Below are 24,412 nucleotides of genomic sequence, written 5' to 3'. Positions count from 1 at the left end.
AAGCTGAGTTCCAATGGTGCCATGGGCAAATGAAAAATACTTTGGAAGCATAGCACAAAGAATTAGAGGAAAAACATCATCAGTCTGAGGATGAGAAAGCAAACTGGGATACTCAAAAACATGGCTTAGTACAGGAGAGCTGCTTAAGAATCCTAGAATGGGACGAGAAAGGGAAGATGTTTTAAACTCTGTACTGACCACTAATTACACATTAGTTGCTAATATAGTGGTTTGGGCATCAGTGTTTCTTGGATGCATGTGACCAGTTTGCATCACACTTGCACGCATAACACGTATGACAAAAATTTTGTTCCTGATGGAGATTAAGATGCCTTCAATTGCCTAGGGTGTTGTGTACTTAGAAAGTAATAGCTGTAAATATCTTTTCTCATTTTCTTAACCCCCCCACTTTTTTTTAAAATAAAGATATCTTCAATTAAACAAAAAACATTTTTACTGTTTTATAATCATGTTCTGGTGGTTTGTTTACAGATATTCCATATATTCCAAAAAATATTTTCATTAATAATAAATTACTATAATATGTTACAAATTATGTTTCTCTATGATAACTATAATACAAAGATTCCATTCAGTGCAGCATATACAATAATGTAATTTACTCTAACACAGTTAACCCTATTTTTGACATTTCCATTGTTTAAGATACTCATAGAAAAAAAAAAAACCCTATATGCTTACAATGCACCTATAGCTTTTTAATAACCCTTTTTTGTTTTGTTTTGGATTCTTTAAATATATATTATTCTCATTTAGTTCTCTCTCTTTTTTTAACTTTTATTTAATGAATATAAATTTCCAAAGTACAGCTTATGGATTACAATGGCTTTCCCACACCATAACTTCCCTCCCACCCGCAACCCTCCCCTTTTCCTCTCCCTCCCCCCTCCCATTCACATCAAGATTCATTTAGTTCTCTCTTTAGCCATAATCTCATTACTGTTTCATTTCTGTAAAATTAATTTATTTATTTCATATATTTTCCATATATTAGCTCTGCTAAAATAGATAGTAGTATCTTTCATATTATAGGAACCAACAAGGAAACTTTCCTTTTACTCCCTTTTTATGCTTTATGGTAAATACTGGCAGTGGGGGGATGCATTTAAAAATAATTTCTAGGCAAAACTGTGAAGCTACCAACCAACCTGCTTCTATCTATATGGTCTCTTTATTTGACTAGAAATGGGAACCTCTTAAAAATAAGCCCTCTTGAAAAAAAAAAAGCTGTATTCATACATTGCATTTGTATATTTTTTGTATTATAAAAATTCACATAGGGGCCAGTGCTGTGGCACAGTAGGTTAATCTCTGCCTCCCTGTGGTGCTGGCATCCCATATACGTGCAGGTTCTAGTCCTGGATGCTCCTCTTCCAATCCAACTCTCTGCTGTGGTCTGGGAAAGCAGTAGAGGATGGCCTAAGTCCTTGGGCCCCTGCACCCAGATGGGAGACCAGGAAGAAACTCCTGGCTCCTGGCTTCAGATCAGCACAGCTCCAGCCGTTGCGACCATTTGGGGAGTGAACCAGCAGAAGGAAGACCTTTCTCTCTGTCTCTCCCCCTCACTGTCTATAATTCTGCCTCTCATATAAATAAATAAAATCTTTTTTAAAAATTCACATAAACAATGTTGTTATATAAAAATAACAGCTAGTTTTGAGGTTTTTTTTGTTTTTTTGTTTTTTTGTTTTCTGTACATTTCTATTTATTTTCATTTACCTGAAAGGCAGAGTTAGTGAGAGAGAGAGAGAGAGAGAGAGAGAGAGAGAGACATTTTCCACCTGCTGATTCATGCCTGAAATGTCTACAACAGCCAGGGCTGATCCAAGCTGAAATCAGAGGCCTGAAGCTCCACTCAGGTCCCTGAAATGCTATCCAAATCTCCCACATGGGTAGCAGGGACCCAGTAACTTGATCCATCATCTGCTGCCTTCCAGGATGCATTAGCAGGAAGCTGGATCAGAAGCACGATACCCAGGACCTGAACTGGCACCCCAATATAAGATGCAGGCATCCCAACCAGCAGCTTAACCTGCTGCACCACAATTCCTGCCTTAAGACTGGATTTGTATGAGAGATCCTTACTCCTAAATCACTCTCTGACTTCCTATTTGAGGATATGATGTCTTGCTCTTGCACACACTCCTGCTATCCATCATGAAGCCCTCACCACAGCCTGCACCATGCTACTCAGACTTTCCATTTCCAAAACTGTGTGCTAATAAACCTATACATAAGTTGTCTGTCTCAGGCATTTGCTTATAGTAACAAAACAGATGTATACATTATAATTAAAGGGTTGGATTTTTCAGCCCCACCCCTGACTTCTGAGAAAGAGGGTCAAAAGATTCCCATCCCTATCCTATGCATCTTTTCCATCTGACTATTCATCTGTGTCTTTTATTATAACCTGGTAAATTTAAATAATGTGTTTCCCTGAGTTCTCTGAGTTTCTCTAACAAATTTATTGAACTAGAAAGCAAGTTGTAGGAACACTGATTTATTGAAGGCTGGTCAGAAGTGTAGCTAAAACCATAGACATGGAATTAGCATTTGAAAGGGGTCAGTCTTGTGGGATTGAGTCCTCAACAACCGGAATGTGATGTAGCTCTAAGTAGATAGTGTTAAAATTTCGTTTAACTGTTGGATACCCAGCTGGTGTCTGGGAGAAAAAAAATACACACACACACACACACACACACATCTTGTGTCAGATGTGTTTGAGTGACTGAGAATAGAGAGAAAAAGTTAATTTTTTCCACTTTGAAATTACATAATGAAAATCATCACCATTTGGAAAATCTTTAGAATTCAGTGAATTATTATTTTTCAAATCACCCCTGTGTGATATAAAATTATATCATGGTAAAAGATATATTTGAATTTAAGATAAACCAATGATTTTCAATTTAACAGAATACAAAAGCTCATTGATTGGTTTGATTACATACTGCACCTTGTAACACATAAGAGCCTTGCCTTTGCAGAGTTTTGATGTAGTACTAATTCATGGTCACCATTATCTGCAAAGATTATGAATATAAACTTTACATTTCTAACTATATATTTGTGAGTGACTGGATTTTCTCCATATATTTCAATCAAAACAATGCATTATTGTTATCAGTTTTGACCAGTTTGCTTGATTCTTCTTGCCAAAGCAGTGAAGAAGCACAACTCAGCAAAGGTAATTAGAGTACATTCCAATAGAGGAATGGGCCAAAGTGACAATGGCTCTGTTTCCCTTAGGGTTTCAGGTTTTCGTCCCTAGAGTGCACACACATCTCACCCCGTGAGATGGCTATCACACTCTTGACTTGCAATTTTGATTGACTTCTGGGAGTTTTATACTTTTGGATTTTTATACATGTGGCTTCCCAGTGTGCATTGGGAATGCCCACAGCAAGAGGAGGGCAAAATTGCAAAGCTAATTATATTATAATGATCATGTAATGAAGCAGGGTCACCCTAATGTCAAGCAACATCTCCGTGTACATGTGCCATAAACTGGATTTTTCTGGTTTGGCTGAGTTCCATTTTATCAGGATAGGTTAAAGGTAAGCTATACCACAAAGTGGGTGGGCTTGGGCTGAGAGCAGGGGTCTTTAGTTCCTACCCTGGAGGAGGGTGTTGCAGCCCTTTCCATGGCACTCACATCTAATTTTCTCAACAGTAAATACTGAACAGTATATATTCCGTATATACTCAACAGGATAACTGAATTCAGAAGAAGATATAAGGTTTTAGCTATATTTTAAAGAAATCTTTTGGATATAGAATGATATAATCTTCAGTATTTTTTTCAGTTTTGCAAAATAATTTCTTTTCCCTAAAAAATAGTTATATTAACATGTTAACACATTGTTTTTATTATTACCTTAGAATTAATATACATTTTATGTTTCTGTTTGAATGTCTAATGCACTATATATTAATTAAAAACCTATACAAATTTTCTTTGGGGTATTCAATAAATTTTAAGCAGAAAAATATTCTTGAGAACACAAAGTTTGGGAAGTCCTACTCTTGAAATTTGTTGCAGCAAACAAGGTGAAGTCATAAATACTGGAGCTTTCAGTGTTGTACTAATTGCACTATAGAATGACTAGCTTTCCTCAGAATTGACTCAGCTTTTAGTATAATTCCTCACAACTATGGCATTTCTGTTGTATAATTAGCGAGATAAATTAAGCAGAAAGGGTAGACTGGAGCTTAATAGAATTACTCTTCTTGTGGCTACATTTCCTACCATTTAATGACTATTTTTTAATATTTAATTCATTCTATAAAGTACATTCACACTAATGTAATTTTCATTAACAATCTTTTATTGGATTGTTATCTTCATTTTACAAATGAGGCAAAAAATTATAATTATATCAAAACCATATAGCCAGATATTGGTAGAGCCACAGATAATAAATTAAGAACACAGCATAAAAGAATGTGTTCTTCAGGGTAAAATTGCATCTGAACCACCTCTACCAACTACTATGTGTGTTCCTGTTTTAGTCACATTTAAGTAAGTTGTCCTGTTTCATCCTTTGCAAAATGGATGAAGGCGACTTCAAAACATGTGGAAAAAGGGAATTAACAGATATGTTTATTTCAGTGCAAAACATTTTAAATCTCTAGGCATTGCCATTTTATAACCTATATTTTCAATGAATTTTTGAACTTTCATACAATACCCCTATTACGAAGAAGTTATGAGAATTAAGATAGATAATAAAGTGCCTAGACGAAGGTTCTCAATAAAATGTAGCTAAAAGTGTCTGTCATTGATGCATACTTACTGCTAAAAATCAGTTTTCTTTTTAGCTCCCTCTTGTGTGTCCTGCAAAGGATCATTACCATTATTTTGTTGATAACAAAACTTTCAGAATCTTCCAAAATATCAAAAATATGTTCATAGGAGTCATCTTTGCTGGCCGTTCTTGTTGCTTTCAATGTGAATAAGTCAAGTGGTACAGGCAATTGTTGAAGAAGACCATGATTAACGTATTTTGTGACATTTTTCTGTAGGTGAACTGCTGAAGAAACTGGAAGACAAAGAAGCTTTGATAAAGCAGCTTTCCATGGAAAAGAGCAGCTTCACTCGGCAAATTGAAGAACTGAGAGGGCAATTAGAAGAGGAGACAAAAGTAATGCTTCTATGATTTCATCTATTTTTGAAAATCAGTAATTGTTTTAAAAAATAGTGTTTGGTGGGTCAGCCTGAGTATCTTCTCCTGTAAAAGAAGAAAGGAAAATGCCTTAGAATTAATGGAGGAAAACCCCTTTTGGATGTTGTAAGTCAGGAATAACTTTGATGATAAGGATATTTCTTAGAGATTAAAAATTGCTTCTGCAGTTTGTCAGATTTAGAGCAAGGAAAGGATGTTTCTTTTCTGAATTATTACCTACACAGAAGATCAGCAAAGCTCTCTGTGGAGTGTGATTCTGAACTGTTCACTAAGAAATAAAATTAAGGCAAATACCAGAATGAAATAAATGGGGCTGAGTTAGCTCGATATTATTTTGACGGTGTCAATAAGGAATAGAAATCAGCCATTTCTATGAGAATATGTTGTTGATAGGTGACTGCAGTGAAAGTGGTCCTTTAAGGTAAAAGTAAAGTAGCTAACATGATGAAGTATTTGAGCCATTGTGTTTAAGATGAATTCTTAGTTCATATACAAGGCATCGTATTTCTACGACCCCAAAGTTACCTCACTTATGGATGACCTATCTCATTGCAAAGGGGTAGTGGGGTCTTTGTTTTTAAATCTTGTATCATTTTCCTTCTTTTGTTTTTTATTATTTTCTAAAAAAATTTAAAGTTACTTCCACTGTTCATCAGGCATTTTACTACATACTTGTCTCATGGTATCTAAGTCTTACCTCAATGATATGTGCTTGGCAGAATTATGTATTTATTCATGAAGAATACAGGGTTCTGAGAAGACAAATAATTTGTCCAAGATCATACAGCTAGAGATGCATTGTGAAAGAGTTTACCCAAATTATTAAATGACTTAGCTTATATATCATAGAATATCTCTGGCTGTCTTCTCAATGGCTTCTAATTGCTCTATAAGGTTTTCTTCATCCAGCTTCAGCCTCCTTCTCTGACCTTATCTCACACATCTGCTGTCTTTGCTAGTTCCCCTCCACTCACCCTGACTTCCGTCATGACTCTTAAACAAGCTTCCATCATTCCTGCCGTAGGACTTTGGTAACTGCTGTTCCCATTACTTATGACCCCTTCCCTCCGTTCTTTGCAGGATTGATGGATGGGAGCCACACATCCTATATCATACCAACATGTTTTATTTTTCTTTTACTGGCATTGGAATCTTTATGTATTACTTTATTTAAAAGATTATTTTGTGTATACCCTTCTTTTTCAAAAAAATTTTATTTTTATTTATTTGAAAGGCAGAGTGACAGAGGCAGGGACAGAAAGTTTCCATCTGCTGATCCATTCCCCGGATGACTGCAATATCCAGGCCGGGCCAAGCTGAAGCCGGGAGCCAGGAACTCTATCTGGCCTCCCACATGGATCACAGGTGCCCAAGAACTTGGGCTGCCTTCCAGTGCTTTCCCAAGTGCGTTAGCAGGGAGCTGGCTCCAATACGCCATGCTGGCATTGCAGCTGGCATCTTAACCTGCTGCCCCACAATGCTGGCCTCACCTCTCCCCTCAATTCTTTTTAGTTTCTTAGGGCAGGGATGTTGCTTCATTTACTTCTGTAAACAGGTGCTCAGTAAGTATTAAATAAGAGGAAAGATCCCAATTTGAACCCAAGGTTATATGATTCTCAGTCTTCTTGTATTGATGCTCCTCACTTATTGTGCAGTGCTGTCAGACTGATACTGCAATAAATTAAATCAGTGTCCTTGGAGTTACATCTACTTAGGGTGATGCTTCTTCCTAATTTGCATAAATGATTCATGAGGACAAGCCAAGGTGCTGGTTCTTTCCACTACAGGAGGTTATCTTCTGGGAATGATGCTGCTAGGTTAACCAGACCACTATGTAAGTGACAAAAATGTTCATTAAACTCAGCTCCACTGTCTAATAAATACAAGAGCTATAAGTATACTACAGGTGACTATCCAAATTTAAGTGTATACCAATTAAAATTAAAAACTCAATTTGATCACACATTACACTAGGCACATTCTTACTTAGTGTTCACTGGCCATATGTGATTAGTCATTGCCATAATAGTGTACATATCAAGAATTTTAGTCACTATAGAAAGTTCTATTGGACAGCACTCTTTTACAGTATAAAATTGAGATTTTCACAGGGTTACATATGAAGTAAAAGATTTAGAAAGTAAAGTGGACAACACTGTTTTACAGTGATAAAAACATATTTTCAGAGGTATACACGTGAAGTAAGAACTTATTTTCCTGGGAGCTGACATAGTGGCAAAGCAGGTAAAGCTGCTACCAATGACAATGGCATCCCATGTGAGTGCCATATAGTGTCTCAGCTGCTCCACTTCCAATCCAGTTCCCTGCTAACGGCCTGGGAGAAGCAGCAGAGGATGATCTAATATTTGAGCCCTGCTACCCATCTGGGAGATTTGAATGAAGCTTCTGACTTCAACCTGGCCCAATGCTGGCTGTTGCGGCCACATGGGAAATGAACCAGATGATGGAAGACCTCTCTCTCTCTCTCTCTCTCTCTCTCTCTGTCTCATCTCTCCCACCAGCCTCTATAACTCTTTCAGAATAAATAAAAATAATCTTTAAAAAATATTTTATTTTCCTTATCAATTAGGTAAGTGGCTAGATTAAATCTAATTCTTTCTAGTTCATGCAAGATCTAAATCTAAGTGATAAATATTTTTCCTTGCTTTCTCTGAGTAACAAGGAAAACACCTTTGGATTTACTATGTTTAGAACTCTAGGCTTATCTATTATTGAAACCCACATAGTCAAGTTTGCATTTCCCTAACAGAACACTGTTCCCTAGTTAAACAGCAACAATTAAATCTATTTTTTCATGTCCCAAATTCTCTCCCTGGTTTTGCTGTACTAGGTTCATGTTTGGTTTGAATTTGTGGCAGATTACTCACCTATCTAAAAAAAAATTATTTCACCTTCAATTCTTTGTTCACGTTGGTAGTAACTTTTAAAAATTTGTGCTCCCTACAGTCACAGAGTTCTCTGGCTAATGCCCTACAGTCAGCAAAACGTGACTGTGACCTTCTACGAGAGCAGTATGAGGAAGAACAAGAGATCAAGGCTGAGCTGCACCGGGCGCTATCCAAAGGCAATGCTGAAATGGTTCAGTGGAGAATGAAATATGAACATGATGCCATTCAGAGAACTGAGGAATTGGAGGATGCCAAGTGAGTAGGGCATGGCTACCCTAAACCTCCAGTTAATCACAGGTAGGAGTACGAGCATAATGACTGTGTCTCCAAGGCCTTGTGATATGCACCTAGCAAATCTTTGTTGAGTGCATGAATACATCTAAGACCAGGGTGACAGTCATTGCTGGTAAGAAGCACATACTCTAAATGACCTTAAAAAATCATAATAGAGATTGATAGACTATAAAGAGGTTGTGGGGAAAGAAAGAAGACTAAGAAGACTCTTTTAGGGGGTACAAGGGAATTCCTTGTAAAACATGTGACTTTGAGCTGTGATTGAAAGATTGGGCTGCCACTTAAAAGCTGTACATTGAGAATACCCAAGTACTGGATTCCATGTGCTTACATATCTTAGCTGTTGGTTATTGTGTCTCTGGCCTATAGACCACAAAGTACTCTGAAACTGGACAAGGATTGTTGGAAATGTGTTAACATCTGTCTTCATGCCTTTTACTTTGAAAACAAATCCTTCCCAGATACTCTTAAGGTTAAACCATCAGTTTTATAGACAATGCTGCATAAAGGGTTTTTTTTTTTTTTTTTTTTTTTTTTTTTTTTTTTTTTTTTGACAGGCAGAGTGGACAGTGAGAGAGAGAGACAGAGAGAAAGGTCTTCCTTTGCCGTTGGTTCACCCTCCAATGGCCGCCGCGGCTGGCGCGCTGCGGCCGGCGCACCGCGCTGATCCGATGGCAGGAACCAGGAGCCAGGTGCTTTTCCTGGTCTCCCATGGGGTGCAGGGCCCAAGCACCTGGGCCATTCTCCACTGCACTCCCTGGCCACAGCAGAGGGCTGGCCTGGAAGAGGGGCAACCGGGACAGAATCCGGCGCCCCAACCGGGACTAGAACCCGGTGTGCCAGCGCCGCTAGGCGGAAGATTAGCCTAGTGAGCCGCGGCGCCGGCTGCATAAAGGTTTAAAAACTCTTCTCAGGAACTAGATGTTTGGGACCCAGCAAAATCAACACTTGCTTTCAGAGTTTAGTGCTCAAATGCCTTGCTTAGACATTGAAGAACTGTGTATCTTTGAAAGAGAGCATCAAACTAACCCTCTCCTATTATTAAAGGTTGACTCTAAAGAACGTGTCCCTGGCTTGGTAGCTTGACAAAAATCCAGGGCAGATCAATACATTTCTCATTAACTTCAACCAGAAATAACGATTTTTAGTTCTTCACCTAAATCTTGGAGAGGCATTGCTGTGTACTTGCTGAACAGCTGCTGTGTTTTGTACCAGAATAAGTACCAAGTGATCCATCTCAATATCCACAATAACTTAAAAAGGGTTTTGGAATGACAGATACTAAAAATACCTACTGTAGGTATTTTATAAAAACTGTGGACCACAAAAAAGTGGGACTTTGAATTGAAATGTCTCTTCATATCAAAATATGGCATATGCTTCTAAAGTAAGACTTTGTTTTTCTTCTAACAATTGCAGAATTCAGATGCAATTACTTCCTGTCATTATCTTCGATGGTTTCTTTTTGGAGGATAGAAAAAAGAGAAAGCATATAGGCTACACGGATTTGTTAGAACCAGTTTTGTAATATGTAACAACTAAAGAAAAATAATGGGCAAATATGGTAATATCTGAAAAATGTTTTTTTATTTTAAATAAAAAACTGATTTTAAATCAGTTTACCTCAAAGCTTTCTACCATGCGTTTCCTTTAAATCACTTCAGTGAAGTAAGCAGCTACCAAAAAAAGTTGGTCTCTTGCTTACTTCTAATTGGAAATTTGAAGATTTACCGGTTTCATTTTCTAGGCTAGAGTTCTTGTGATTAGGTAGGTTAGCAAAATCAAGTTCACCTGAGTCCTAGTTTACTGCTTCTGATACCTAAGTCCTTCAAGGATAATTTAATTTCTTTTAAAAATTTTTGCTTATTTATGTTCACTTTATTTGAAATCTAGATAGAGATTTAGAGAGATCTTTTGTCTGCTGATTCACTCCCCAAATGTGAACAACAGCCACAATGGGCGAGGCTGAGTTCAGGAGCCAGCACTCAGTCTGGGTCTCCCATGTGGATGACAAAAATCTGCTGCCTCTCACTATGCACTTAAGCAGGAAATTGGTTTGGCACTGGAAGAGCAAAGACTGGAATCAGGTACTACAGTACGGGATTTAGGTGTCCCAAGTGGTGACTTTAACTGCTGTGTCAAACACCCACCCCAGGATTTAATTTCTTGATCTCCCACCTCTCCTTACATATTCTAGGAAACTAAGTATATGCTTATATTGTTATGAAGAAAAATAATAGTTGGTATTAAATGGAGAAGAAAATTGCCAGTGAGATGATGTGACCGATTGCTCACTTTAGTCTGTGCTTCCCTAATGTTAGCACTGAAATTCCCAAGCCCTGATCAAACACCTCAGTCCTGGTCAAACCAGCAAAAGCATAACTCCTATTTTCTAGTACCAACCTTTCCTAAATTAGTTAAAACACATTAAATTAAGCTTTCCTAAATTAGTTAAAACACATGTAATTATGTTACAAGGCTCCTACTGTCTGAGGTGGGGTAAGGCCCAGAATCTTCTCCTTGGAAAAATGAAGCAAAAAAATGAAGTGACTGCTTAGAATGCCACTGAGTGAAGAATAATTGTTAAAGTCCAGATTCTTCCTGGATTCTGAGAACAAATTGGTTTTTGCAGGATTCTACCAAAAAGAATATTTATTTTCACATTGCTCTGTAGGGCTAGTTGCTGGTACATGTTAGTTCTTGAAGACATTTTTTCTGGTTAGTAACAGAAGTAGCTTTGATATATACAACAGCTTTCAACTAAGAAGTATAATAAATAAGAATAGACGTGCCTGAAACTGCAAGGGTATAAGCATCAGAACTTAACTCACCCATTAGAATGTCTATGAGTGCCATATTATGGGGAAGGTGGAGGCAAAACTTTAACAAAACAGTCTCAGGATGCTTGATGAATACAGAGAGGGCTATATCACACCACTCCAAGAGCAGCAGGGCCTACTAAGTGAACATAATGATGGGATGGATTTGGGTGCATAAATCTGGGAAGAGGAGCCAAAATGGAGAAGAAATTCAGAGAGAAGAGAGATTTAGGGCATGTTTAGGAGCCACATGATAAGAGGCAAGAGAGAATGAGCAGGAGAGAGCAAGAAAGTGTTCCTTAGAAGCATCAAGGCCGAGGAGCTCTTTACAGACTAATTGTGCCCAAGGAAATTTAAGTGGCTTGCTCTTCTTGGAGTATTCAGTATTGTCTTCTTATTTACTCCATTTCTGATAAAGTCATCAATAAAGTCCATATTGTTTCAGTAAAGTTTTAGGATAAACAAATATTTAAAGAAATTCAGAGATCCTGAGTTCCAAGTCCAGGTTGGAAAAGGGTGGGAAATAAAGAGCCCATGGATCCAGAAGGCAGAGGATGGTGGTTAGCAGGTGTGTGGCTTCTCTAGCACGGGAACCACTTGTACTTCCCACTGTTGGGCAGAGCTCAGAGGCCGCCCTACTTTGTACCCAAGCACTGCCTTTAATCCAGGGAAGGTATGATGAGCTCTGAAGAGTGTTGCTTCACTCACCCTTGGGGTTTCCTCTTCCCACTCAGGAAGAAGCTGGCCGTTCGGTTGCAGGAAGCTGCTGAAGCCATGGGGGTGGCCAGTGCCAGAAATGCCTCCCTGGAGAGGGCCAGGCACCGACTGCAGCTGGAGCTCGGGGACGCCCTGTCTGACCTGGGGAGGGCCCGCTCTGCAGCAGCCCTGAGGGACCAGAAGCTGTGGCGCTCAGACAAGGCCCTCGCCGACTGGAAGCAGCAGCAGCAGGAGTGCCAGGCCTTGCTGGGTGCCTCTCAGAAGGAGGCCTGTGCTCTCAGCACCGAGCTGCTCGAGCTCAGACATGCCTATGAGGACAGCACCATGGGCCAGGAGACACTCAGGAGGGAGAACAAGATCCTCCAAGGTACGGGAGCTCGGGGAGGGCCCTGGCTACAGGGCGGGGCTGTCTGCAGTGGGCAGAGGGCCCAGCCCTCCACATTACAGTTCCTGTTTTCACTTTTCAAGTTTCATCCTTCTTTGTTTATTTATTTTCCTACAGATGGTATTCATATGAAATTATGAAAGTAAGGCTAGTTTCCCTTTTTTTTGACAGGCAGAGTGGACAGTGAGAGAGAGAAAGAGAGAGAAAGGTCTTCCTTTTGCCATTGGTTCACCCTCCAATGGCCACCACCGCCGGTGCGCTGAGGCCGGTGCATTGTGCTGATCCGAAGGCAGGAGCCAGGTGCTTCTCCTGGTCTCCCATGTGGGCGCAGGGCCCAAGCACTTGGGCCATCCTCCACTGCCCTCCTGGGCCACAGCAGAGACCTGGACTGGAAAAGGAGCAACCGGGACAGAATCCGGCGCCCTGACCAGGACTAAAACCCGGGATGCCGGCACCGCAAGGCGGAGGATTAGCCTATTGAGCCATATCGCTGGCCAAGAATTTATTGATCTTCAAGTCCTCACAAAGATTTTTCATGTACAGTCATGATGGGGATACATTCTGAGAAATGCCTCCATATGCTATTTCATCATTGTATGAACATTGTAGAGGGGGCTTATTTATACCCAGATCCTATAGGTCCATTGCTAGGCCATGGCCTCTTATTGAAATCAAAAAACACAGTAAGTGGGGCCAGTGCTGTGGCGTAGTGGGTAAAGCCACCACCTGCAGTGCAGGAATCCCACATGGGTGCTGGTTTGAGTCCCAGCTGCTCTACTTCTGATCCAGTTCTCTGCTATGGCCTGGGAAAGCAGCGGAAGATGACCCAGGTCCTTGGGTCTGGCACCCATGTGGGAGACCCGGAAGAAGCTTCTGGCTCCTGGATTCCTATCAACCCAGCTCTGGCAGTTGCAGCCATTTGAAGAGTAAACCAGTAGGTAGAAATAGAAAATCTCTCTCTCTCTCTCTCTGCCTCTCTGCCTCTCTGTAACTGTCTTTCAAATAAATAAATACATCTGTTTTTAAAGATTTTGTTTATTTTTTGAGAGGTAGACTTACAGTCAGAGACAGGGAGAAACAGGGAGAAAGGTCTTCCATCCACTGGTTCACTCCCCAAATGGCTGCAATGGTTGGAGCTGGTCCGATCCAAAGCCAGGAGCCAGGAACCTACTCTAGGTCTTCTACGTGAGTACAGGGGCCCAAGCACTTTGGTACCTTCCACCGTTTTCCCAGGCCATAGCAGAGAGCTGAATCAGAAGAGGAGCATCTGAGACATGAACTGGTGCCCATATGGGATGCCTATGCTACAGGTGGAGGCTTCGCCTACTGTGCCACAGCACTGGCGCCCCATAAATAAATCTTAAAAAAAAAATAACAGCACAAGACACATGAGGCTTCTTCTGGCATAACATGGTATAACTATTTCACAGTAAACTATTTTTATAAAAAAAAGGGAATATTAAAAATGACAAATCATATAGTATAGTAAGTACATAAACAGGTCATATTGTTATTTATTATCATCAAGCATTATGTAATACCTTAATTGTATGTGCTATTCTTTTCTACAAATGGCAGTGCAGATTTGTGTACACCAGCATCACCATAAACATGTGAGTAATGTGAGGCACTGCAATTTTACAAGGACTACAATGTTACCAGGTGGTAGGAATTTTGCAGCTCCATTAAGATCCTATGGGGCCAGTCTTACATGCAAACTGCCACTCACCAAGATGTCATTAGGCAGCATATGTGGGTTTTTTTTTTTGGCCCAAATTACACATATTTTACATAGTTTTCAACTGTCAATAGATCTAATAATTTGATAGTCATTTGTATAGCATACACTATACAACAGGCACTATTTTCTGTACCACTAGTCATTGTTTAATTCTCAGAACAGCCTTAGTGTTAGTTTCCTTATCTGTAAGATTAAGATTATATTAAGACCATATAAGGTTAAGGAACTTGTCCAAATTCACAGGTAGCTAGCACATCTGGGAGTGCAGCCCAGTCAGCTTGGCTGCAGTATATTCACACCTAACTACTTAGCTATGCTATCTGCCCACGTGCTTTTTGGTCCTTTTCATGTCCATCTGACCTATCACATGCTTTTTAACAGCTACATAGTGTTTCATAATAAGGTTATTGAACTAAACCTTATTCATTTGACTTTTTAAATACTTATCTATTTATTTACCTATCTATTTGAAAGGCAGAGTGACACAGAAAGAGGGAGAGACAGAAAGAATCTTCCATCCATTGGTCCACTCTCCAATGGCCGCAACAGCTAGGTCTGGGCCAAGCTGACACCAGAAGCCAGGAACTCTATCTGACTCTCCCACATGTGTGACAGAAGCCCTGAGTACTTTGGCCCTCTTCTGCCTTTCCAGGCGCATTAGCAGGAAGATGGGTTGGAAGCAGAGTAACTGAAATTCCAACTGGCACTCTGATGTAGGATGCTGGCAAAGACAGCAGAAGCCAAATCACAATGCTGACCCCAACCTTAAAAAATTTAGAGCCAATTATTCACATTTACGAATAATCCTCTATTATATATCTCCATGCATTTTTATGCATGTGCAAAAATATTTCAGTAGCATAGATTCCTAGAAATGAAATTATTGGGTTATCGAAATGAATTTATAAAATTTGATATTACTGCCAATTTATAGCACTTCAAAGAGGCTACAAGGTTATTCCAGCATGGCACTAGTCAGATTTTTGTTACTTTAACTAAAGTACCTGAGATGAGCTTCTTGGAAAGGAAAAGGCTTATTTTGGCTTACACTTTGGAGGTTCACAGTTGGATTGGGATTCCCCTTAGTTTGGCATCTGACTGACAGTGACAGAGCTGGTGTGAAGGCATAATCATGTGATGATCCAGGAGGCAGAGACAGAGAAGCTAGGTTGAACCTGGCTTAAGTAACCAACCTTCTAAAAAGAACTACTTTCTGCTGACAAGCCCCCAGTGACACAAAGAACTCCCGCTGGCCCCACCCCATAGTCATCATATTTAGATCCAGTCTCTTCCTTAATCCATCAACCATAGCATTAATACATTAACTTTTTATATAAACCTTTGAAATTTAATTTGTTGCTGAGATTGGGGGCCAAGATTGGGGGCCAAATACAGTGATGTTTATGAAACACTTGATAAGGCCCTAGAAACAAGTTCAATACTATTATACTATTGATGGCTTAAATGTGTTATGGGTTGAGCAGGATCTGTCACCCCAAAACTAATGCAAGATGTTTAAACTCGGATGTCTCTGTATTAATGGTTGATGGGTTAAGGGTAGAGACTTTAACTGTGGCAGCTAGCAAGTGGGGCCTGGTGATGGTAGGATGTCTTTAGGTCATGGTCAGGGGGATGCCCTTGGAGGGGGGTGCCCTTGGAGGATGGTTTTTGTCAGAGGGTTGTAATTTTGGGTAGGAGTTCTGCGTAATTGCTTTTTTTTCCTGGCTCATCATTTCATGGTTCCTCCACACCCACCAAAACCAGCCTTCACCAACGGTGGACTATGGGGTTCCCAATCCTGAACTAAAATCTCCAAACTGAAGCAGAATTGCATATCTTCTTTACCAAGAGTTTCCTCTTGAGTATTTTGGTTAAAGTAATGGTGAACAGACCAATAGAGGAAATGAATCCTAGTTTCTCTGTTGACCTGTGTAGCCCAAGGTCAGGTGAGAGATGGGCATGTGAGAGGTGCTAGAACAGTATTTAGTTCATTTTACCTGCATTCAAACCACCTGGAGGCCTTTTTAAAACAGATGGTTGGGATCTACCTCCAGAGTTTCTGATTCAGTAAGTCTAGGAGAGGGCCTGAGAATTTGTAGTCTAACAAGTTTTCAGGTGAGACCAATGTTGCTTAAGATCAGATTTTTTTCAAGGGAAGAGCTTGGAGATCCAGGATGATTTTTCAGAAGCTCTCCCAGTGATTCTAAGGTGCAATCAGAGTTGAGAAAAACTCTTTCTTGAACTTTCTCTAGAGAATCCTTCTCATGTAAGCAGGGGGCTTACATGAGAAGAATGGTTTATTCAATGATCCTTTCCATCTAAGTTGTTTATTTTTATTATTAAAGACAAATCTAGTCCTAGCACATCACAGCCCGTGATCTTAGGACCAGAGTATTATGTGGGAACCTCCACTGCCCCTGGACTGGGTGATTCCCAGAACTACTTGGCATCTCCACCACACCTCTTAGGCAGTAGAGACTCCCTTCATGAAGAGGCAGACAGGCAGTACAAGTATCAGCTGGCAGAGGTTTTGTGACTTCTGAATGCCTTGCACTGTCAAAGACTTGTACTGAAGAAAGGACGGCTAAAACTGTCAAGTGCTTGAGCTAGAGCAATCCTCTCTGAGCAACCCCACCTTGTGTTTTAAGTATATTCTTAATAGCATTGTTTATAATCTCCAAATACAGTCAAAGTAAATGCCCAACAATTCATGGGTGCACAAATAAATGGTGGTAGTTTTTTGAGAGAAAAAAAAAAAACAAATTTCATGATTGATGTACACTAGAGCACAATTTATGTAATACAGCAAGCATCTCCACGCTGTGTTTCTCTCTATACAATACATATTGAGTCCTTTCTGATGCTCTGGCCTATCTGAGTCATACCTTGGCAGAAAGTTATCCAGTTCATGCTTAAGGCTTCTCTCCAAGTGTTGAGTAGTGGGTGACACAATGGCAGCCAGTGGTTTTGATGGCTGTGTACTTATGAGGAGTGTAGGGATTCAGCTCTGTTACTTAAGAGTACTTTCAGGTGGAATCTGGAATGGCTCTGACCAGCAACACCACCATGCAGTTTTGCAAGTTGTCCAATGTATAATACTCGAAGCACCATCCTCACCAATTGCGGTGGTCAGATTTTTGGCAGATAGTTGAAGAGTGTATTGAAGAAGGGATGCTTTTTAAAACCCTACCAGAGGTCCCATATAGGCTACTGATGCCCTGCCAGCAAGTTTCCAAGGGAAGCATTACCATGGTCTGTGTTGGCATCTAGCAACATTGTTGTGACTCATTTCCTGGGTTCCAGACTGAGCCCTTCCACTAACTTTTCTTCTTCTCTTTCCAGAAGAGATTTCTATTCTGAAAAACCAGGTTAGAGAAGGGACCAAGAACTTAACTGAAATGGAAAAGGCCAAGAAGCTGATTGAAAAAGAGAAGACTGATGTCCAGGTGACACTGGAAGAAGCAGAGGTATTAACACTACCCCAGAGAAAAACTTTTCATCAGTGTGATAAAGCATATCTGCCTTCTAGTAATAACAGTAACAACAAAATGGCACTTTCAAGTGTTTATTTGCTATGTGGTAGGCCCTGTGCCAAATGCAGGGTATGCACTGTGTTATATAATCTGCCTAGAATATTGTTACTATTTCACAAATGAAGAAACAGAAGCTCAAAGTGCAGGATAAACAAGGGTAAATGCAAATCTTCTGATTACAATGAAAACAGGAACTATGTCTGACTTGTTCAATTGTTTGTCCCCAGTGCTTACCAGGAGTAAGGAACGTGTTCCTGCCTGTGAGCCATACAAGGCCTGTGAAATCATGTAGTCTGGCCCTGCCAAAGCAGCCACAGGCAGGCCTCAAAGTTCAATGAATCTACAGGCAGATAATTTTTAAGTTAATAATTTAAAAAAAATCTTTTAATTTTGAGATAACATTTTTTTTTTTGACAGGCAGATTTAGACAGTGAGAGAGAAAGACAGAGAGAAAGGTCTTCCTTCCATTGGTTCACCCCCCAAATGGCTGCCATGGCCAGCACACTGCGCCGATCCGAAGGCAGGAGCCAGGTGATTCCTCCTGGTCACCCATGCGGGTGCAGGGCCCAAGCACTTGGGCCATCCTCCACTGCCTTCCCGAGTCACAGCAGAGAGCTGGACTGGAAGAGGAGCAACCTGGACAGAATCTAGTGCCCCAACCGGGACTAGAACCTGGTGTGCTGGCGCCACAGGCGGAGGATTAGCCAAGTGAGCCATGGTGCTGGTCTGAGATAACATTTTTATTTTATGTTATAGTCAAAGGCTTAAAAGCTTAATGCTCTACTAAATAAAGAGATCAATAACAACAACCAAAAAAAAAAAAAAAAAAGACCATAGTTCAGCAGAAACAGAGGCAAGGGCAATGAACAAAAATCAAATGAAAAGATGTCAGTTTCACCAATATACAATATACTTTATGATTGTTATGGATGATTAAAACTATTTTAGTAGGGCCGGCGCCGCAGCTCACTAGGGTAATCCTCCGTCTTGCGGCGCTGGCACACCAGGTTCTAGTCCTGGTCGGGGCGCTGGATTCTGTCCTGGTTGCCCCTCTTCCAGGCCAGCTCTCTGCTGTGGCCAGGGAGTGCAGTGGAGGATGGCCCAAGTGCTTGGGCCCTGCACCCCATGGGAGACCAGGAGTAGCACCTGGCTCCTGCCTTCGGATCCACACGGTGTGCCAGCCGCAGCATACCGGCGACAGCCATTGGAGGGTGAACCAATGGCAAAAGGAAGACCTTTCTCTCTGTCTTTCTCTCTTACTGTCCACTCTGCCTGTAAAAAAAAAAAAAAAAACCAACTATATTAGTACTATATTATTATTATATTAGTAGTACTAATAATTTGCCTGACAAATGTTCAAAACACAGTTTGACAAAATGCTTTGTTTGCAGCAAAAATAGTACACACAGGCAATTCTTTTAATTTATTTTTATTTATTTATTTATTTTTGACAGGCAGAGTAGATAGTGAGAGAGAGAGAGACAGAGAGGAAGGTCTTCCTTTTGCCGTTGGATCACCCTCCAATGGCCGCCGTGGCCGGGGTGCTGCAGCTGGCGCGCTGCGCTGATTCAATGGCAGGAGCCAGGTACCTCTCCTGGTCTCCCATGGGGTACAGGGCCCAAGTACTTGGGCCATCCTCCACTGCACTCCCAGGCCACAGCAGAGAGCTGGCCTGGAAGAGGGGCAATATATAAGGGTGAATACGCAATATTTGTCTTTCCACCTCCCATTTATTTCACTCGACATGATGTCACCCAGTTACAACCATTTTGATGCAAATGATAGTTTCATTCATTTTTATAGCTGAATAATATTACATTGTGTATGTGTATGTAAATCAAATTTTCTTTATCCATTCATTTGGTTCTTTATTCATTCAGCTGATGATGGACACTGGTTGATTCCATATTTTGGTTATTATCAACAGTGTTGCTATAATATGGTGGTACAGGTATCTCTTTGATACAATGTATTCATATCTTTTGGTTATATACCCAGTACTGGGATTGCTGGCTCTTATGGCAAGTCAATTTTAGTTTTTTTAAGAAATCTCCACACTGTTTTCCACAGTAGCTGCACAAATTTACATTCTCACCAATAGCATGTGAGAGTCTCCCTTTCTCTACATCCTCACTAGCATTTGTTGCTGTTTTTGAATTTTAGCCATTCTGATGGGTGAGGTGATATCTCATTGCAGTTGTGATTTGCATTTCCCTGATGGCTAGCAATGTTGAACATTTTTTCATTTATTTGTTGGTCATTTGTATATATTCTTTTGTAAACTGTTGAGGTCCTTTGCCCATTTCCTAACTAGATTGGTTGTTTTTCTGTTGTTGAGTTTGAGTTGCTGATAATATTCCTTTGTTGGATAAGTAGTCTGTAAATATTTTTTTTCACATTTTGTTGGATGTTTCTTCTCTATATTGATTAATTTCTTTGCTGTGCAAAAGCTTCTGAGTTTGATGTAGTCCCATTTGTCTAGTTCTGCTTTTGTTTCACATGTTTTTGGTGTGTGGGGGGGAGGGTGGTGGTCTTACCCAAGTAGTCATCACCAACATCAATGTATTGAAGTGTTTCCCCTGCACTTTCTTCCAGTAACTTCGTAGTTTCAGAACTTCAATTTGGGTCTTTGATCCATCTTGAGTTGATTTTTATGTATGGTGAGAGGTATGTATCTAATTTCATTCTTCTACAAATATATATATCACATTTACCAGGACATTTATTGAAGAGATTACCCATTCTTCAATGTATGCTCTGAGCACTTTTGTCAAAAGTCAGTTAGCTGTATTTACATGGATTAATTTCTGGATTCTCTATGCTGTTCCATTATCTTTTATTGGATTTTATGCCAGTACTCTGCTGTTTTAATTACTATAGCTTTGTATTATGCTTTGTGGCAAGCATTACTATGCTTCCATTTTGACTTTTTGTTGTTGTTGTTCAGGATTGCTTTGGCTATTCTGGGTCTTTTGTGATTGCATATGAATTTTAGGATTGCTTTTGCTAATTCTGAAAGAATGTCATTGGTATTTTGATAGGAATTGCACTAACTCTGTCGATTAGTTAGTATAGACATTTTTATGATATTTATTCATCTAATACCTGAGGAAGGCATATCCATTTTTTTGCTTTGTTGATGACTTCTTTCAATGATGTTTTACAGTCTTTCAGTGTAGCAATCTTTCATTTCTTTGGTGAAATTTATTCATAAATATTTGATTTTTGGTAGCAAATGTGAATGGAATTTCTTTCTCAATTTCTCTTTCAGTGAGTTCATCATTAGCATATAGAAAAGCTATTTTTGTGAATGTTTATTTGTAATCTGCAACTTTTTCTTTATCTTATCATTTTCAATAGCTTTTTGGTGGAATGTTTAGGTTTTCCCATGTACAACATCATGCCATCTAAAAGATTGATATTTTGACTTCTCCTTTCCAATTTTGATGCCCTTTATTTCTTTTTGCTTTTGCTACAACTTCCAGTACTATATTGAGTAAGAGCAGTGAAAGCCGACAAACTTGTCTTCTTCCAGATATAAGGGCAAACGCTCTAAGTTTTCCTCCAATCAGCATGAAAATGACTGTTGGTTTGTGATATATATATATTTAAACAATGCTTCTATCTCATTGCCTGTTATTGGTCTGTTTAGATTTTTTTTAAGATTTAATATTGGTAATTTATATGTGGGAATTTATCAATGTTTGCAAGGTTTTACAATTTGTTAGGATATAGTTATTTATAGTAGTTTCTTGTGATCCTTTGTATTTCAGTGGTGTGGATTTTAATATCAAATTTTCTTCTCTGATTTTTTTGGGTTATTTTCCTTTTTTTTAGTCTGGCTAAAGGGTTTTATATTTTGTTCAGCTTCTCAAACAGAAAATAAGTAAAAAGCCTGGCTTTGTTGCTGTTGTTGCTCTTGCTTTGTTCGTTTTCAAGTTTCAATTTCATTTATTTCTGCTCTGACCCTTATTTCTAACCTCCTGGTAATTTGGGATTTGGTTTGTTTTTTTTTTCTAACTTTTTGAGATTCACAAATAGATAATTTGAGAGCTTTCTATGTAATCACTTAATGCTATAAATTTCCTTCTTACTATTGCTTTTACTGTATCCCACAGGATTTGATAATTTTTTTTCATTTTCATTTAATTCAAGAAAGTTTTTGATTTCCTTTTTCATGTCTTCAGTGATCCATTGGTCATTCAGTACCATGCTGTTTTATTTCCATGTTTTGTTAATGTTCTATTGTTCCTCTTGCTGTTTATCTCTAGTTTTATTCCTTCGTTGTCTGAGATGATACATGCTTTGATTTCAACCTTTTAAAATTTACTGAGACTTGATTTGTCACCCAATATATGGTCTATCCTAGAAAATGTTCCATGCGCTGATGGCAAGAATTTGTATTCTGTAGCTGTTGGGTGAAATATCCTCTAGATATCTATTAGGTTCATTTTCTCGATAGTATGTTTCAACTCATTGTATTTTCACATAAAATCCTATCGTTGGGCAATGTGATGTCCTCTAGCAAGGATGGCTGTACAGTTGGGGAACTTTATTTGTTCTCTTGGTTCTCTAGACATAATGGCTGGGGTTTCCGAAAATACCATTTCAAGTAAAAGAAGTAATACATATGCTATAGACCTTAAGCATACTGCAAACAATGAGAAGTATGATTGATAGGGGCATTATAGTCCTATATAATGCTGTTTCATAAATCAATTAGTACCCAAGTCAAAAAGTGAGAATAGATGGTGCTGGTCTTATGGTGTAGTAGGTTAGCTCTGCCTGCAGAGGGTGCCTCCCATACAGGTGCCAGTTTGAGTCCCACCTGCTCCACTTCTGATCCAGCTCCCTGCTAATGCACCTGGGAAAGAAGTGAAGGACAGCCCAGGTGCTTGGGACCCTGCACCCACGTGGGAGATCCAGAAGAAGCTCCTGGCTTTGGCCTGGTCCAGCAGATGGAAGACCTCTCTCTCTCTCTGACTTTCAAATAAATAAAATAAATCTTAAAAAAAATCTGAGAATGCCATTAAAGCATAGTGTTCATACCATTTGAGACACTAGATAGTAGTACATTCTATTAATATTTTCCTAAGTTTTATCTTCAGCCTCAACCTAAAACCTTGGACATATACCATTGAATTATATATTCCCTTGTAATCCTTTATGAAGAACTTTATCAATTTTTTAAAAAAATCCATATAATTCAAATTATCTCAGATAACTTTTTTTTTTTTGACAGGCAGAGTGGACAGTGAGAGAGAGAGAGACAGAGAGGAAGGTCGTCCTTTGCCGTTGGTTCACCCTCCAATGGCCGCTGCGGCCGGCGCACCACGCTGATCCAATGGCAGGAGCCAGGTGCTTCTCCTGGTCTCCCATGGGGTGCTTTCTCTAAAGATTTACTTTACCTCCTAGCGGCGGCAGCACACCGGGTTCTAGTCCCGGTTGGGGCGCCGGATTCTGTCCCGGTTGCCCCTCTTCCAGGCCAGCTCTCTGCTGTGGCCAGGGAGTGCAGTGGAGGATGGCCCAGGTGCTTGGGCCCTGCACCCCATGGGAGACCAGGAAAAGCACCTGGCTCCTGGCTCCTGCCATCGGATCAGCGCGGTGCGCCGGCCGCAGCGCGCTGGCCGCGGCGGCCATTGGAGGGTGAACCAATGGCAAAGGAAGACCTTTCTCTCTCTCTCACTGTCCACTCTGCCTGTCAAAAAAAAAAAAAAAAAAAGATTTACTTTACTAGTGCATTCTACTGGGTTAAAGGTGATGGCTTTACAATGAGGGCACTCTTCCATTGCCTTGGAAGAAAATACTATTCAAACATTTGTTTTTGATTTATGTTTTTACATTGAAGGTGCTGAGAGAACAATGAACAGGCTCTTACATCTGTCTTATCTCTATTTTTAAAACACTACTCAGTTTTACCTTTTTCTTTTCATGTTATGTGCTAAGTATTCCTCAGACCTTAGAAGAGGCTATAAAAATGACTCCTCCCTTCAGATCTTTCCAGAGTTACCTGACCAATAGACCGCATTATGTAGCTTCACTCCTTTACATCATCAGTATCCATGTATTTTTTTTTTTACTTTTTATATATATTTGGAACAGCCTTTCAATATTTCCTCAAAACTATACTTTCAAAATTGAATCTCTTTTATAACACCCTAGCAATAATTGCCTTGCCCACACAGTATTTAAATAGCCAGAGGTCATGGTGTCTCCCTGTCAAAGCAGTGGTGATAATTACACTGAGGGGCACATGCTCAGTACAAGGGCACTTCCAAAATTGATGGAGATAATATTATATTGATGTAAAAATGTTTTTCATAATACATATTTTCTTTTTTTAAAATTTATTTGACAGGTAGAGTTAGACAGTGAGAGAGACAGAGAGAAAAGTCTTCTTTCCATTGGTTCACCCCCCAAATGGCCCTATGGCCAGAGCTATGCTGATCCGAAGCCAGGAGCCAGGTGCTTCCTCCTGGTCTCCCATGCGGGTGCAGGTGCCTAAGCACTTGGGCCATCCTCCACTGCCTTCCCAGGCCACAGCAGTAGCTGGACTGGGAGAGGAGCAATCGGGACTAGAACCCAGTGCCCATATGGGATGCCAGCGCCACAGGTGGAAGATTAGCCAAATGAGCCATGGCGCAAGCCCCCATAACACATATTTTCAATGAACATTTTGAAGTACCCTCATATATCCAAAATTTATCTGCTTTCTGAGTGACGATATTTGAGTCAGATCCATTTGCTTGCCCTTTGAATTCATTTGCATTTTTCTTTGTGAAGTCCAGAATTAAGTATAAAAGACTC

At 39.9% G+C, this 24,412-nt stretch overlaps 2 protein-coding genes across 5 annotated transcripts in view; one reads left to right on the top strand and one right to left on the bottom strand.

Moving 5' to 3' along the window:
• Positions 1-24,412, top strand: part of MYH15 (myosin heavy chain 15) — a 221,029-nt gene that overhangs the window by 145,067 nt on the left and 51,550 nt on the right. The window contains exons 29-32 of the mRNA XM_070072033.1: positions 5,047-5,165; positions 8,175-8,371; positions 11,964-12,313; positions 17,415-17,539. Coding sequence (XP_069928134.1) covers positions 5,047-5,165; positions 8,175-8,371; positions 11,964-12,313; positions 17,415-17,539 — 791 coding nt within the window. The remainder of the gene's footprint in view (positions 1-5,046; positions 5,166-8,174; positions 8,372-11,963; positions 12,314-17,414; positions 17,540-24,412) is intronic.
• LOC103350560 (leukocyte surface antigen CD47) overlaps positions 940-24,412 on the bottom strand; it is a 178,415-nt gene continuing 154,942 nt past the window's right edge. For 2 of the 4 annotated variants that reach the window (XR_011387854.1, XM_008266989.4), the window contains one exon: positions 940-5,252. The gene's annotated coding sequence lies outside the window, so the exon portion shown is untranslated. The remainder of the gene's footprint in view (positions 5,253-24,412) is intronic. The other 2 variants (XR_007908906.2, XM_051819080.2) reach the window with 1 other exon arrangement.

The sequence above is a fragment of the Oryctolagus cuniculus genome, chromosome 4 (assembly GCF_964237555.1).
Source record: "Oryctolagus cuniculus chromosome 4, mOryCun1.1, whole genome shotgun sequence".
Taxonomy (NCBI): Eukaryota; Metazoa; Chordata; class Mammalia; order Lagomorpha; family Leporidae; genus Oryctolagus; species Oryctolagus cuniculus.
Note: the sequence above shows the minus strand (reverse complement) of the source record. Positions and strands in the feature narration are given on the sequence as shown.